This window comes from Tamandua tetradactyla, chromosome 1 (genome assembly GCF_023851605.1).
Source record: "Tamandua tetradactyla isolate mTamTet1 chromosome 1, mTamTet1.pri, whole genome shotgun sequence".
In the NCBI taxonomy this organism is placed as follows: Eukaryota; Metazoa; Chordata; class Mammalia; order Pilosa; family Myrmecophagidae; genus Tamandua; species Tamandua tetradactyla.
The window spans coordinates 161,259,919-161,275,964 of NC_135327.1; the positions used below are offsets into that span (position 1 = coordinate 161,259,919).

The window sequence follows — 16,046 nt, forward strand, 5'->3', positions numbered from 1 at the left end:
TTTTTACTCCCAGAAAATACAAATATGAAAGTTTGGGGGGTGCTTGATTTCTGATTTTAATACCAGTGAGTACAAAACTTCTTTAAATGTGCTCACTAAAAAAACTAGCATCGCTAACATTAGCCAGCAGGGGGAACTGATGAGTAGCACGATAGTATTTTCTCTGAGAGGAGGAATTTTTTTCCACCTGTCTTTGGGGCTATGTGGAGGCCTGAAGTATCTCTGCCCCGACCTCTAAATGTTGCCTTCCTAAATATCCAGGGTTAGCTACATATTCTGCATGTGTCTGCTTTCAAGGATCTGTAGGAAGTAGCAATAGGCTGGAGTTCTAGACAATGCAGCTTAAAATCCAATTAGTGAGATATTCAGTTCTCAAGTCTTATCTTCCCCACATGCCTTTGTCAAAATTTGATTAGTGTTCAGATTTTTATATTGGGTTTTAGCTTTATACAGTTTTGTTACACGTCTGAGTATAATTTTAAGGGTCTTTACGGAAAAGGAAAAATTGCATTGGTCTTTTCTTTTCTTTACTTAAATGTTACTATAAGAAAACTTTTATCTAAGGCAAGTTACCCCATGTGGCCTCACCTCTTTTTTGTTTTTTTTTTTTTGCATGGGCAGGCACCGGGAATCGAACCCAGGTCTCTGGCATGGCAGGCAGAGGCTCTGTCTGCTGAGCCACCGTGGCCTACCGTGGCCTTACCTCTTGATAAAGGTCACTGAGATCTTCTTGGTTGGCCTGTTTGGAACATCCTGGGAATTCCCTAACACAGCAGGAATCTGGGGGCCAGTCCATCTCGGTCATCTCCAACCAGTCGGTGAAATACACCACGCCACAGCACTTAAACTGCAAAAGAATGCCTGGTCAGGCTCAGAGACTACAAAAATATTTTCTTTGGGGGATTTAAAGGTTAGATTTCTTACATTTTTTATACCCGAAGCTACCCACTTCTGTCATCACCTAATGATATGTGTACATTCTATGCTGATGACAGAAATGTAGTAAAGGAACACCATGGGTGACCCCTCCATGAGGAAACAATTCTGAACAATAATGCCCGCAACACATGAAAACAGATCAGGCAAGACTAATCTTGTTCCTTAAGCGTAGGGACCCATAAAAGTGATCATGAGGCAACAGACTTAACATTCAAACTAACAAAACAAATAGCCAAAATCTTGATCATTAATCCCTAGCCACTAAAGAGGAATTGATCATTCTCTTTGTATAACTCTTAGTTTAATTGCTCAATAAATTCAAATACCATATTAAAATTTCCCATAACCTCTGTAGGAATATTTGTTCACCAGAGCCTGCATCATGTAAATTGCCAGAGACTTGGATTTATTAACAGGTAAATTTTCAAAAAAATTTTGAGATTTAAACATAGGTTTGGTCAAGTCATTTTTATTCAGCCAAGAGATTCTTAAAATAAACTACTACATTTTATCACCATAAACTCAGAAGAAACTATGCACCTTTAGCTTGAATAAAGCTGTTATTTAAGAAAAACCGTATTATGTTTTGTTTTCTTTGTTTCTCGTTTCACCAGGATTAGTAAAAACTTTCCCTGGTCAGGGTTTAAAAATACTGGTTGAGGGCATATGTAGATTAAATTCTGAACAATTAACTATAATGAACAATTTTCCGCCTTTGGTAGAGAGGTAGTACCCCTCCAGATAGTCAGAAGCAAGAAAAATAGGCAGTCACTGACTAGAACTTGGCTACGAGTGTCTGGCTCTGACAATTATGCAACAGCTCGATCTGTCTTCAAGATTAACACTGTATCACAAGGTATCACAACCCAATGCCATTTCAAAATTTAACTAAATCAACCTTGAGCAATTCTGAGTTTCTCATCCAAAATGAAATGAGGAATATTCTATGAAGTATTTTGTATTTTTCAATTTTCCTAAATATCTACTTGGAAAAAAAACAAAAAAAAATCATTTTAAATGATGAATTACTGAAAGCTACAGATAATATTAGAATATTCTGATAAACCTTCTTTTCCATTTTTAATATTTCCTTTTGTTAAAAAAATTGTTCTAAAAGCTATATCATAAGCATCACCAATTAAGGCAAATACAATTTGGCATGATATATAGTTTACATACTTCATTAAGTATCAATGAAAACTTAAGTAGTAAAGAGATCTCTTTCTAAAAATCATAAAATACTACACTGCTGAATCAGTCTTTTGAAAATTTTGCATTTAGAGAAAACTCACTTCTCTCATTTCCTAATGATATACGTTCTTTGTATGTCAATGACAGAAGGACAGCTCTTGGAACTCTAAGTCCACCAGGGAACAGTCCATTTATCTAACCTCGTCAGGAAATGAGGCATTCCACATAAATGACTTTCCCAAATAACTATATCATGTTCAGTGCCAAAGCATTCTTTTTATTTTTATAATTTATTGAAATACCTTTTCTTTACATATTTACCTTTTTTTTCCTTCCTTAAAAGAAATATTTTTTTAAGTTTGCTTTTTTTTTAAAAGGTAAAAATAAACACCACCAGGGCTTAAGTAAGAGTCCACGAAGTTGAGTAACATGCGTAAAACAGCACTTAAATCAGCAGTCAGGAAAACTGCACCCTGGACAAGGTCATTTTGATCTCAAGAATATCATAAATTTGGAAGAGGGGTTTTTAAAACACTTCCAGGGGACTCAGAGGTCTTTACCACTTCCTTTTGGGTCAATTAGATCTATGATATAGAGGTGTGAATCTACCATGTGACAAATCTAAATATAAATGTTCTATCCTTTGCAGTATCTGAACTTTGTTCCTGTAAGTGGAGCCCCCATCAAAAGAAAGTATCATTTTGCATTTTAATTCGTATTATCACAGTCTATATAACAAATCCCAGAAAATAAAGAGCTCAGGGCTTCCTACAAAAGGAAGTAGCTGAACACTGCTTAATATAAATTCTCCAATGCTTTACTTATTTTCTCTTCATGTTGCTTTTAGTACAAATGTACGGTAAACAAAGTCAGGAAGCAGTGAAATAAACAGGAAATCTGTGTCACAATGATAATTTTTGCCATCACAAGAACCATAACACAAAGAGTAATATTTGGAGATTGCCCTGTATTTGGACTTCTGCCCATATTTAAGTCAGAATAACTGAATAGAGAGCTGGATATCTATCATCCAATGAACTGATTCTCAATGCTTTGTGGTCTACCTCTAAGAGAAAATAAAGGAAGCTGATATTTGTGGTCATCTAGGAATATCACTCCATCCACATGGAAACTGCTTAGGAGCAGCACCTGCTCTGAAGCAAAATCAATGGTTAAGTTCAAATCACCAGTTTTTAAACATCTAAAGATAGTTCCCATTTGAGAAGATGATTGGTTTTAGTGCTATGTAGTAATTAAGTAAAAAAAGCTAAATGTGCCTATTTTATATTGTTATTGTTAATAACCATAATTTAAATAATATCAAATTTAAGATCTCATTTACACTTTTGAACAATCCAAAGAAATAGGAATATTAACCTCATTTACAGATGAGGAGCTGAGAGACACTAAGTAAAATATAGATGCTCACTTGACGGAAAGTAGCAGAGCCAGTATTTGAACCAAGATCTTCCTGACTAGAAGGCACATGCTCTTAATAATAAACTGAATCCTAATTCTCAAAGAAAAACCATGATTAAAAAAATAAAATATTTTTAAATTATAATCGCTCTATAAGTCATGAATATTATCCATTAAAATGGAACTTGTAACCCCCATAAAAAGAATCAAGTAACTCCCACAAAAAGAAACTTTAGGCAGTTGACCCAAATCGCTTTCAAGAAATTCTAAAACATAAGTGAACTGTGTGGAAATGATACATATGGGGAGAAAAATAGGGCATGGTGATATTTGAGATATTTCTCAATAGAGATTGTACCTGTAGTAATTAAATCATAACCTTAAATTTTCAATACAGAGAAAATTACCAAAGCCAAAGCTTTGGACATTTGTTTTAAAAGTATGCCACTCTCCTTACTGTCTCCCTCAGAAATTGTAGCACTTACCTCTCTCTGAAAAAAATTCCAAGCATGAGTAAGCCACCGGTATCTAGGTAAGCCATAATTTGTCATCCTGGCTTTCAAAGTGACCATATCTGACCACTGTACTGGAACCTGGAAATAAAAAAACAAAATATCAACAACTTTAACACTTGTTCACATACATACATATATTGTTGGACTGTATCGTAATTGTGAAATACTATTTTAAATGTTTGTGATTTAAATCATGCTCGGTGCTACTAAATACTTATTGTACAGTCTCTACATGTAAAGTTTTATACTAAATGAGGACTTACTTTGTACTAAGCCAAATAATGAGAAATCATTGTAATGCTAATATCAAACTCAAGTAATTACAGAACGAGTAGGTACCTATATATCCTACAGATACACCTGAAGAACTACTCGTAACAAATGATCCCTCCCAAAGAAGGGCCTTTGATGTGATTTCATAATCCTATGAAGTTGTTGTTCCTTGGAGTGTGACTGCAGACAATGGTGCTAAACTAAAGAAAGAAATTAAGAAGGAAAAGAATCCAGCTCATGCTAAGTTCATTCTGGAATAATTTTGTAAATATCTTTCCAAAAATTGGACTTAGGAGGTATGCTAGAATTTTAGAAAGAGCTAGTTCTCAAACTGAAGCAGATTTTGTGCTTCCATTCTTAAGTCATCCAGCACCACATCCATTGAGAGATTATATAATCATGACAGAGTTTAGGTATAGAATACAGCAGCTGGCCACCAATCTGATCAGCATACCACATTCTGCCTTGTCTACACAGCCACAGGAAAAACTGAGGTATGCAATCCTAGGCTCACTACACAGGTGCTACTAAAGCAACTCTTGAAAAATTGGACAGATTCACATCTGCTCCATGGAGTAATAAGGACCTGGTTTAGTAAGGCAAACTTGACACTCAATAAAGATCAATTGAAAAAAGAGGAAAGGGAAAGGTGACTGACTACAGAGGTCCCCAATAGAATTCAACATTAGAATTGTTATTAGTTCTTATAAAAAGATAGGAATATCAATAGAAGTAGTTTTAAAATGTCTGACCATAGAAATCCTTTACTTTTTTCTTTTGCCTAGTTTCTTTTCTATGACTTGGAAACACACCATATACAAAAAGGAAACACCTAAACGCTTGAGTATGCCATTTTGTTTCCAAAATTATGAACTGACTGGATATACTTTGTATTCATATCATATAAACAAAGTTCATGGAATTAACTTTGTTCAGGCTATGCACTATAAATGATTATTATCGCATATCCTTTTGTGGATAAAATAAATGGAAGCAAAATAAATTCTGTAGAAATTTACAATCTGAAACAATATTCCTGAAAGATTTGATCTAGTGAAGGAATAAAGAATAGGAGGTGTGCATGTATAAACAACAGAAATAGAGGGAAACAGACTGCCTGATTTCAAATCTCTTTAGTCACTCAAACAGGTTTTTTTTTCCCTTTTTTTGTTTTTTAGTTTGCTTTCTTAAATAACATATAGATTATTCCTTCATTGTAAACACAACTGATCTGAGACCAAATGTGGTAAGAAAACAGAAGATACCACTGAGGCTCTGTCACAAAATGCTGGGATCTGGCCATAAATTAGAACATATATTTACTGGTTTCTTGCATGAAACAGCTAAAAGCACAAAGCCCATTCTATGTAAAGTCTGGGTTCTGCAAAATGTGGCATGTAATAAACTTTAATGGCACTTTTCATTCACACTGCTGTTAGTGTAAAAGCAATAAAAAAAAGTTGACAATTTTTTTTTCTAAAGGAATATTTCCACATTCACTTTTAAACAGCCCTTGCTCTGTACTGATGTCTTAATGGGAAAGATTTACACAAACTAAACAGAGATGTATGCTCTCAGCTGAAATGGCAGTATGTATCCATTTAGTACCTCTGTTATACTAAGAAGCTATTTGCAGACCACCCATTAACAGAAAAGAAGAAAGTGTCTAAAAAAGTATAAATTCCCCTGTCTTATGTTTTTAGAATTATATTAGAATCAAAATATTTCCTTTCAAACATCCTAAATCACTGTGGAACTTCTCATAACTTAAGAGATTTATTACATATACACTAAACAATCCATTTTTAAATTCACCAAAAGTAAACTCATTTCTAAAAACAAATAATTATTTCTTTCAATTACCAAAAAATAAACAATCAAAAGCTGTGATAAGGAAGTTAAGAATTATAAAATCTATTGTGCATTGCCTCAATGACGAGGATATAAATATATTATAAATAAAAAAATATATATATTTTTCATTATGACAAATGAAAAATTTGTCATAAAACACATAGAAATTGTGTTCCTAAAACCAACTACCTTTTTACTTCCCTAAACATGTGATGCTTCTAGTAATGAAGTAGAAATATTATTCTCAAAGACATCAATAAAATTTCTATTTTAATGAGAGATTTAATTTTGAAGAAAGGTCTTAATTTCATATTAAACTAGTTAGACCCTATTGACTTTTAAGGTTTTAATAGAGAAAAATACCATAAATTCTTCTAAGAGTTATCATGCACGGGGTTCAGACATGTGGAGGTACCAAGAATTGTTTACGTATAAATTGGAATATGCAAAATATCCATTAGTCTGTAATTATCACTTAGCTTTCAAAACAATCTCATAGTAGAGTAGGAGATTCACCAAAGAATCTTTAATAACTGTATCAGTACTCGATGCAACTTCAATTTATTACACAACTGCCACAATGCTTCTCTTCTGAAACCAATACAAAATAATCTCTTTCTCTTCTCAATAGTTCTCAAATTTTAAAGTGTCTAACAATCATCTGGGGAATTTATCACAAATGCAAGTGCCTAGCCCTGCCTTCCTTACTTCCTTCCTTACTTTACTTCCTTACTTTAATATACCTTCATTCTGATAATAGCAGATCTTCGTTGGAACCCAATAATGCAAATTTTTAAGAATCATCCTGGGTGACTCTTATGGACCACATATTGAAAAAAATGCCTCTTATCGAAACAGAATTACTCCATGATATTTACAGTGGCATGGCCCATCATGAATAAAGCTGGCATTCACAAAGGTGTTCCATCTCATTGGTGATGAATGTACCAGTGAAATTTTCACCAGTGAAATTAGCAAACAAAAATGAGAAATAATACCAAGTGCTCACATTGGCGAAATGCAAGTGCTAACTTAAACAAGACTGGTAAAATCTTGAGACTGAGAAACTCTTATCCTCATTCCTTCTAAGCCCCTATAAAAGTTGTTCCCATGGTTTCAATTGCTAAAATAAAATATATAAAAATGCTGAAGAGCTGTTTTCAAGTAGCCAAGTCGCAAACTGTGAGAGTGATTCTAGACTAGGGTAAACACACAGCAATTCTTCAAACACACCTCTCAAAGTGGAGGACAGTCCAACTTGTTGCAAATAGGAGATGTCCGCTTTCTACTCATGGGTTTGCTGCTGCGGTCAGAATTTACTAGGCTTTCGTGTAAGTTTTCAAGCACTATCAAGCAAATCCTGCTGCAAATGTGAGTCTTTCCTATTACAGTTGGTAACATTTATTTTAAAACATCTACTACATTTACTCTATTACATGTTTTACACCATTCCCATGTTTAAGCAATCTGTGGGATTACAGACATATATCATGCAGCACACCACATGAAATATTACAAACTGCAGTTTGAAATGTGTTTTAGGTAGAACAGAGACAGAAAAGAAAATGTTATTTAACAGAAGTATTCAGGCTATTCATCATTAACATGTAGCATAAACATTCAAATAAATAATAACGTGCCCTAAATTACTCCAAAGTAAGGGAGTTAAAATGCTGAACTGATTGTGATTATCTCCCATTTTTAACTCACCATAATTTCCTGCTCATATGTCCACACACCACAAGCCAGTTCTACACAGAAAATGACAAGTAAACTTCCAAAGTACTGTAGAAGAATAGAAAATTGTGCTGTTAGTATAGATCAAAGTAAAGGATGGTCATTAGAGACGAGCTAAATATTCTTAGTGTGGTGTTTACCTAATGGCAAAGAAAGCAGAGGCACATCTTCACATAACTCCCTCAGGAGCTGATGGGGCCATTTCCAGCCAATCTAGAGAAATGTACAGACAACATACAATACTCACTGTAGTAATGTTCAGTTGTCAACTTTGCCAGGTGATGGTGCCCTGTTGCTCTGTTGCTGTGGACTTAAATCATCAGCATGTGAAATCCATCTATGGCTGATTACCTCTGCAGTTAGCTAAGGGAAGTGCCTTCTGCACAGTGATATTTAATTTAATCAGCTGGAGGCTTAAAAGAGAGAGGTCAGAAGGGAGCTCAGCAGCTCAGATCCAGACATTTGGAAATGCAGAAAGAAATTGCCCTGCAGAAAACCATTTGAATCCAGAAGCTGGGAGGGAAGGCCAGCAGACATTGCAGTGTGTCTTCCCATGAGAAAGAGAAAGCCAGAGGAAAGCAAGCTGTCTTTCCTCCAGACAACTAACATTTGTAACTAAACAAATCCCCTTTATAAAAGCCAGTACATCTTTGGTTTATTGCATTCCAGCAGCATTAACAAACTAAAACAGATTTCGGTACCAGGAGTAGGATGCGGCTGCATTTGCAAATACCAAACATGTTGAATGGTTTTTTAAATGATTAGGCAGAGAGGTCTGGAAGAATTGTGAGGAGCTTGATAGAGAAAACCTAGATTGCTTTGAAGAGACTGTTGGTAGAAATATGGACTCTAAAAATATTTCCATTGAAATCTTAAAGGAATGTGTTGTTGTGAATTGCTGGGGGGTGGGGGCAGGCAACCCCTATTTTAAGATGACAGAGAATTAGACAAAATTGAATCCTGGTACTGGATGAAGGGGAGAATTTGAATGTGACTACCTGGGATACTTCGCTGAGGAAATTTCCAGGATAAATGTAGAGGATGCAGCCTGGTTTTTCCTTATAGCTTATAGCAAAACGTAACAAGAAAGGGATAAGCTAAGGACTGAACTTTGGGTGTAAAGAAACCAGAAACTGATAGTTTGGAAATTCTGGGCTTTCAGAAAATGAGACCCCAGAGAACAGTGCCCCACATGAGGATTTAACCAAACAAAGAACCAGTCAACCATTACAAGACAAGCCATGATTGGAGATGCAATTATCCAGAAAGGATATGTGGAATGTCCTATCGTCTGATGTTTTCATCTCTGTATGCCACATGCCAAGTAAGCAAATTTTTTGTAAGACAGGTATAAACAGAACCACTGCCAGTGTGGACTAGAAGAGGCAGAAAATGAACAGATAGCAGGATAACAGAACCGGTGTTGTTTGGAGGCAGTGCGTTTGCCCCAGAGGTAGAGCGTGGGCCTTCCACCTCGGTGTTCTGGAAGAGTTCTGGTGCCCCAGGCCTCAGAGAGGGTGGAACACATTCAGCAGGGACTGGGGGGAGCCTGGCTGCCACCCACTGTTCTGAAAGTGTTAATCTTGTGCCACAGAGACAGTAGAGAATCCAGGTGCCACCCAGATGCTTGAGGAGGGTGGGGCCGAGAAAACAGGTGGTCTCCTAATGTTCCCCAATGCTCCAATTCTCCTCCCAGTGATTGGAGTGAACAGGGCCACTGCATAGGCCCTTGGAAAGGGTAGGACTGACACTTTCTACAGCCCCAAAGATGAATGACTCTCAGACGGAAATCTAATGGCATTTGCTCTGTAGGTTTCCAGAACTGTTTAGTTCAGATGACTGCAGTTTTCCTTCTAATTCTCCCTATAATTATGGAATCATTTATCCTATGACTGCTCTTTCTCTAAATATTGGAAGCAGATAACTTGCTCTAAATTCACAGGTCCACAGTCAGAAGATAATTTTACTTTAGGACAGATCATGCCTGTAACTAGCTTTGATGATATTTTGTACTACTTTGAGTTGGTATTATATTTGTATTATTACTAAAGTGCTTTAAGGTTTTTGTGATATTGCAATGAACATATTTTGTATATGGAAAGATTTAGTGTACCGTATGCAGGACAGATGAGCACTGTTAAGTGAAAAAAAAGTCTATTAGGTTTTCTATTTAGAGATTAAGTATGGTTTAAAGCAATGAGTATACTTGCCATGTTGACAAGGGGTGGGCTCTATAGTAGTTAGATTCAGGTGTCAACTTGGTCAGGTGGTGGTACCCTGTTGTCCTGTTGTGGTGGACTTAAATTATCAGCATGTGAAATTCACCATGCCTGATTACCTCAGCGGTCAGCTGGTGGAAGTGCCTTCCACAATGAGTGAAGTTTAATTTAATAGGCTGGAGGCTTAAAAGAGAGAGGTCAGGAGAGAGCTCAGCTGCTCAGACCTAGACATTTGTAAATGCAGAAATAAATTGCCTTAGGGACAGCCATTTGAACCCAGAAGCTGGGAGGGAAAGCCAGCAGACATCATCATGTACCTTTCCATGTGAAAGAGAAAGGCCAGAGGAAAGGCAGCTGTCTTTCTTCCAAAGAATTGTAGATTTGTAACTAAATAAATCCCCTTTATAAAAGTCTGCCCATGGGTAGTTCAGTGGTTAGACTGCCTGCCTTTCATGTGGGAGACCCAGGTTTGATTCCTGAACCACACAACACCCCCCCCCCCAAAAAAAAGCCACTCCATTTCTGGTTTATTGAATTCCAGCAGCATTAGCAAACTAAAACTAAACGAGTCGCTGTTTATTGATTGCGTTGTACAAATCTTTTATGAATACCGATACCTTCATTAGATTTAATTAGAAATTGTAGGTTAAAGTTCAATAAGCTAATTAAGTTCTCCAAACAGTGGATGAGAAATCAGAGCTAACTTCTTCCAAAGTGGATGAGGGGAGGTGCTATGAGCAGATTTTAACTCATCATTCAAGGCATTCTTGCCTAGAAAACGGAAACAACCAGGAGAGCAGGAGCTCCTTAGGAGGAAGCAGAGCAGACAGGGCTTGAACTTAGATGGTGGCCTTGTAAATAGAAAAGTATAACTTCAAGAAATATGAATAAAGAAAAACTAGTAAGACATTTCAATGGATTGGATCTAGGTTACCAAGGAGAGAAACGCACTTGGCCAAAGTAAAGAAGTTGAGAATATAGTCTGTGAGAATATGAAAAAATGTATTTTACATGTGTTTCATTTGATAAACATAAAAATGTCTATCAAACTACTGGAAATGTAGATCTGGGATGGAAATGAAAATTATTATTAATATGATTAGTAATGAAAAAATGACATATAGATAATGCTTAACTATTTATTATGTACTTTAATCATTAATTCATTAAAGATCCTTTTGAAATGGATGGGGCTATCCATTTTACAAAAGAGAAAAATAACGCAAAAAGGACATAATATAAGTTGCCCAAAAATGTGAATAGTAAATTCTGGCACATCAGATAACTGTGCTATACCCTTGTCATCTGCCCCATTGTTGAGCCAAGCAGTAACATTGTGAGAAATAACGGGTTATCTGAAAGTTCTCCTCACTAATTCCAGCCTTCCTCTCTATTTAGCTGGTAGGTTTGGAGTTGAGGGCAGGCAGTGATAATTATCAGTTTTCTCTCCTCTGAAATACAAGCTCCTTAGAACTTATTGTGCTCTTCATCACATGGTAGGTGCTCAATAAATAATCACCATATAAAAGAATGCATGGAAATAAAGCAGAGTGATATAATAGTAAGTGCCTGGGGGGCTACCTTAGTAAGTACCTGCTGGGCAGGAGAGGCCTCCTAGCAGAGGCTGTTATTTAAGATGAGTCAGTAATGGCAAGGAGAAGACAGACCCATTTGAATCTGAGAAGAAGCAATCCAGGAAGAGCAATAGCAAGCGCAGTGTTGATTTACAGGGCACGCTAGTTAAGAACTCCAGTGGTTATTGGAGCACAGAAAGGGGAGGGAAATGACATGCTTGTAGGCCTGGGAAGAATGTGGGATTTAATTCTAAGTGTAATGGAAATCTAACTGGAAGGTGACATGATCTGATGTGCAATATAAAAACATAATTCTGCCTGTGTTGTGAAAAACACCTGCATATGTGATCAAGGTGCCTCAATAAAAGATTGCTAAACTAGTATGACAGTAGCAAAATGGAAAAAAGTGGACTGATTTAGTTATAAGGACTTGAGCTTTGGGTTTCTTTGCTTAAAATTTTTGCAAAAAAAAAAAGATAGGAGGATAGAAGATATAAAATTGGGTAGATTTTCTATTACTTCCATGATATATATTACCTTATTATTTAAAAATACAGATTATTGCTATTAGTTTTCATTTACTTCTTTTATATAAAAATAAGGGACTTACTACTGCATAATCTCTTAGAATATAACATGGCTTAAAAATAATAATTGGCTCAAAAGTTAAGTATTTTTTAAAGTGGATCCCATTTTACAAGTCACTTTTATTTTGGGCATATATAATACTCATAGTCAGTTTCAATCCAGATCTCATGTCCAAGCGTTATTATTTCTAGGCATAATTGTATAGATTTCAGTCTTGGCATGATGTTTTTATAAAAAAAATTGTGGATACAGTACTCCAAGCCAGTTTTTTTACAAATGGTCTCTAATGCTTTACTTGAGATTTCTAAACAAAAAAACAATGCTAAAATTGCATCTTATGTTTTAAAGAGTCCAAATATCTATAACTATATGCTGGATCAATTTTCTTATCTTTAGTTAGATCAGAGATGAGCCTAGGAGACTGTGACACTCGGGAGAAAAAATGTGCTGTGGAGTAACTTTGCATTCTCAGACTTCTAGCCTAAATTATTTTCAAAATTGTTGTCAGGTTACAATGAAAACCTTACATAACTCTGAAATGGCAAGATATCTCTTAAAGGGAAAGCATGGATAAAGATGATATTTATGCGTACTGTTGGTAGAAAGAGAATGGGAGATTTCCTTGACTTTGCCTTGGGGAAAACAATGTAGTGAAGTTGTTCTGGACTGATTTTATATCTTTTTAAATCCCAACTGACGCAATGGAATGTTATTTGGCCATAAAAAGGAATGGATTCTGATATAGGCAATGACATGGATGAACCCTGAAGATATAATGTTGAGTGAAATAAGCCAGGCACACAAAGACAAGTACTGTATGACCTCACTGATACTAAGTAATTAGAATAAGCGAGCCCATGAAGTTAGAATCTAGAACAGGTAACCAAGGAATGGGGTGGGGGTAGGGAATAGGGAATTAAGGCTTAAAATGCACAGAGTTTCTATTTGGGATGATGGAAAAGTTTTGGTAATGGATGTTGGTGATGGTAGCACAAAATTGTGACCATAATTAACCAAGTACTGAATTACATATTTGAATGTGGTTAAAAGGAGAAATGTTTGGATATAGATAGACAGATAATATGACTAGAACAAAAGTTTTTAAAAAGGAATCCATGGAACTGCACAACTAACAGTAAACCCTAAGTTAAACTATGGAGATTAAAAGTATAATTATGTGCTTTCATCAATTGTAACAAATATACCATCCCAATGCAAAGTATTAATAATAGGGCTGTACATGTGAACCCTGTATTTGATGCACGATTTTTCTGTAACCCCACAATTTCTCTAATAGAACAGACTCACACTTGGGGGCTCAGAAGGCCAGACATGCCTGGTAGTCTGAACTCTTGGAGCCCTAGACAGGCTCTCAGCTCTTTCTTCTAGGAATAAATACTTTTTTAGTTATTGCAAATAAAAAATTCAGCTTGCAAGTCAACATCTAGCTGCTCTTCTGAGGGCTTAGCAGATCTAAAAGTAGCTCTGCGAGGGCCCCTGGCGGTGTCAACCTGTGTGTCTCGTGCTTCTTTTATCTATCCCCGCCCCCCCACCACCATCCCACACATGGTTTGGTAAGATGTTCCATCCTAGTCCAGAGGAACTCATCCGACTCTTCTACTTGAGTGCTTTCCTTCTAGAATGGTGGAAAGAGCCCTGAATTTGGAGTCAGAAGGAAGTTCAAACACAGCTTGACTATACACTGTGTGATCTTTGGTAAATCATTTAACTGCTCTGGCTTCAGTTTGCAGGTTTGTATAATTAAGATTTGTTTTAAAGACCTTCTTTACAGTTGTTGCCAAGATTGATTTGATACATGTGAAAGTGCTCTGGAAAACGTAAACCATTATATAAACGCTATTTTGTTCTAGTCTGTGAAATACAATCCTATATTGACTTTTCTTTCCCTCACGTACATGACTTTCATTCCCTGCAATTTGCCACAGTTTGTGCCTCATTATTTTTTCCCAGTATTTCACCTCTTGTTCTTTATCATTTTATTTTTCTGTTTCCCTCCATGTATGAGGATGTCCCCATCAGTTCTGTTTCAGGCCTCAGCGGTTTCAGCATTTTTAACCACTTGGCTGATTTAGCAACAAGTCACGGTGCTCCCTTTTAACTGCCAGCTCTGGCTGGCAGGAGTCTTGTTCTTAAACATTATTTTACCCCCAGTACCTAGATATACCTGTTACACAGCAAGCATTCAGTAAATGGCAGTGGAATTGATGATCAATTTGCAAACTAAAAGACCAATTCCAGCACTTTCTTTGGTTTCTCTGAATAATTTGAACCCTGAGCTTCTTAATATTCAACTCTCCTTAACTTCTGCCTGCAAATATATTGTTTAAAATATTACCTCTCTGTTTTGCTATGTGTATTTTTGTGGCTCATCTATGAAAACCCACTGTGTCTTTAAACATTTAAGACAATTTATATACTGAAATAAAGAGAATAATAAGCACTTACTTATCTCTCCTGACTATTAACAATTAAACATTTTAAGCAAATGAAGAATGGGAAAATGTGTGTTTATAAAGAAATTTTGAATGTATTTATATGCACTACAAACTATTTTATTACTGTTAAATTATACAATAAGGTACCTTAAAATAAATTCCTCTACTCTAATAAAATTTTGTACTCTACAAAGTAAGGTTTATATCTTAAACATGCGATCATGAAAAAAACTGAATCCAGTAAGGAACACAGACAATAGGAAACACCCTAAAAATGAAGTCTATTTTAGTGGTTTCTGCCCAACCTCTCAAACTGAGAATAACCATATCTCAATTCAAGAATGAGTGCCCTCACAACGTTATTGAGAAGATAAGATAAAACAAGTGTGGCAATGCTTTACTGACTTTTTAAAAGTTAAACAGATGGTAGAACATGGACTTTCAAATAAAATAGTTGTGGTTTCAGAGCCCAGTTCCTTACCTACCAGAAGGATGTCCTCAGGCGAACCACTAAGCTTCCTTACAGGTAAAGTGCCAAGCACAGCACTGTAGCTTTGTAAGCAGTGCCCAAATGATAACCGTTATCTATTAGAACATAAACTCCATGAGGACAAGAGGTTACCGTTATGTTCTTTTATGATTAACACACTGCCTAGCACTTAGTAGGTACTCAATACAGATTTCTGGAATAAGATGTAATTACAATAGAGGATGACGGTGAGTAAAATTGCTGATACTCACAACCACCAATCAGTGCCACCCCTGCTGAAGGACATCCAGTCCTACAAGCTGTTTGTACAGTCTTTGGTAAAATGCCTGTCCAGTGAGAATATAACTGGTATTTTTCAAAATATCTTTATTTGGAAACTAAAGCAGAAAGCACATGGAGGGTGGGAAACCCACCTTCCATGTGAAATGACAGCAAACCAATAGGTCTTTTATTTAAAAGTAACTAAAATTGAGACAGGAATGTCATAGGTTACCAGGCACTTGGTCCACTGGAAGTATGTGAAGAGGGAGGAAGTGCTTGAAGTCCCACCTTCCTATTTAAGTTGTGGTGAGTTGTAGGGAAATGCATGCCCCCCTAGAAACTAAGGAGATTGATGCCCTGCTGTTACAGACCAAATGGCAAAACCCCAGGGAGGTCCTTTCTTAAAGAAATGTGAATTTCTAATAATGATCTCGTTCCCTGGCATCACCAACCCCTTAAAGAAAGCAGATTAAACACATGTTCTTACCCTTCTTCCTTTTTAAATGTGACCAAAACAACAATGAAGGGAT

General features: G+C 36.2%; 1 protein-coding gene across 5 annotated transcripts in view; it reads right to left on the reverse strand.

The window, feature by feature from the left end:
- Positions 1–16,046, reverse strand: part of TSPAN12 (tetraspanin 12) — a 70,458-nt gene that overhangs the window by 23,083 nt on the left and 31,329 nt on the right. For 4 of the 5 annotated variants that reach the window (XM_077117450.1, XM_077117481.1, XM_077117459.1 and 1 more), the window contains 3 exons: positions 7,902–7,976; positions 4,035–4,142; positions 704–847 (listed from right to left, as the gene is read on the reverse strand). In XM_077117450.1, coding sequence (XP_076973565.1) covers positions 704–847; positions 4,035–4,142; positions 7,902–7,976 — 327 coding nt within the window. The remainder of the gene's footprint in view (positions 1–703; positions 848–4,034; positions 4,143–7,901; positions 7,977–16,046) is intronic. The other variant, XM_077117497.1, reaches the window with a different exon arrangement.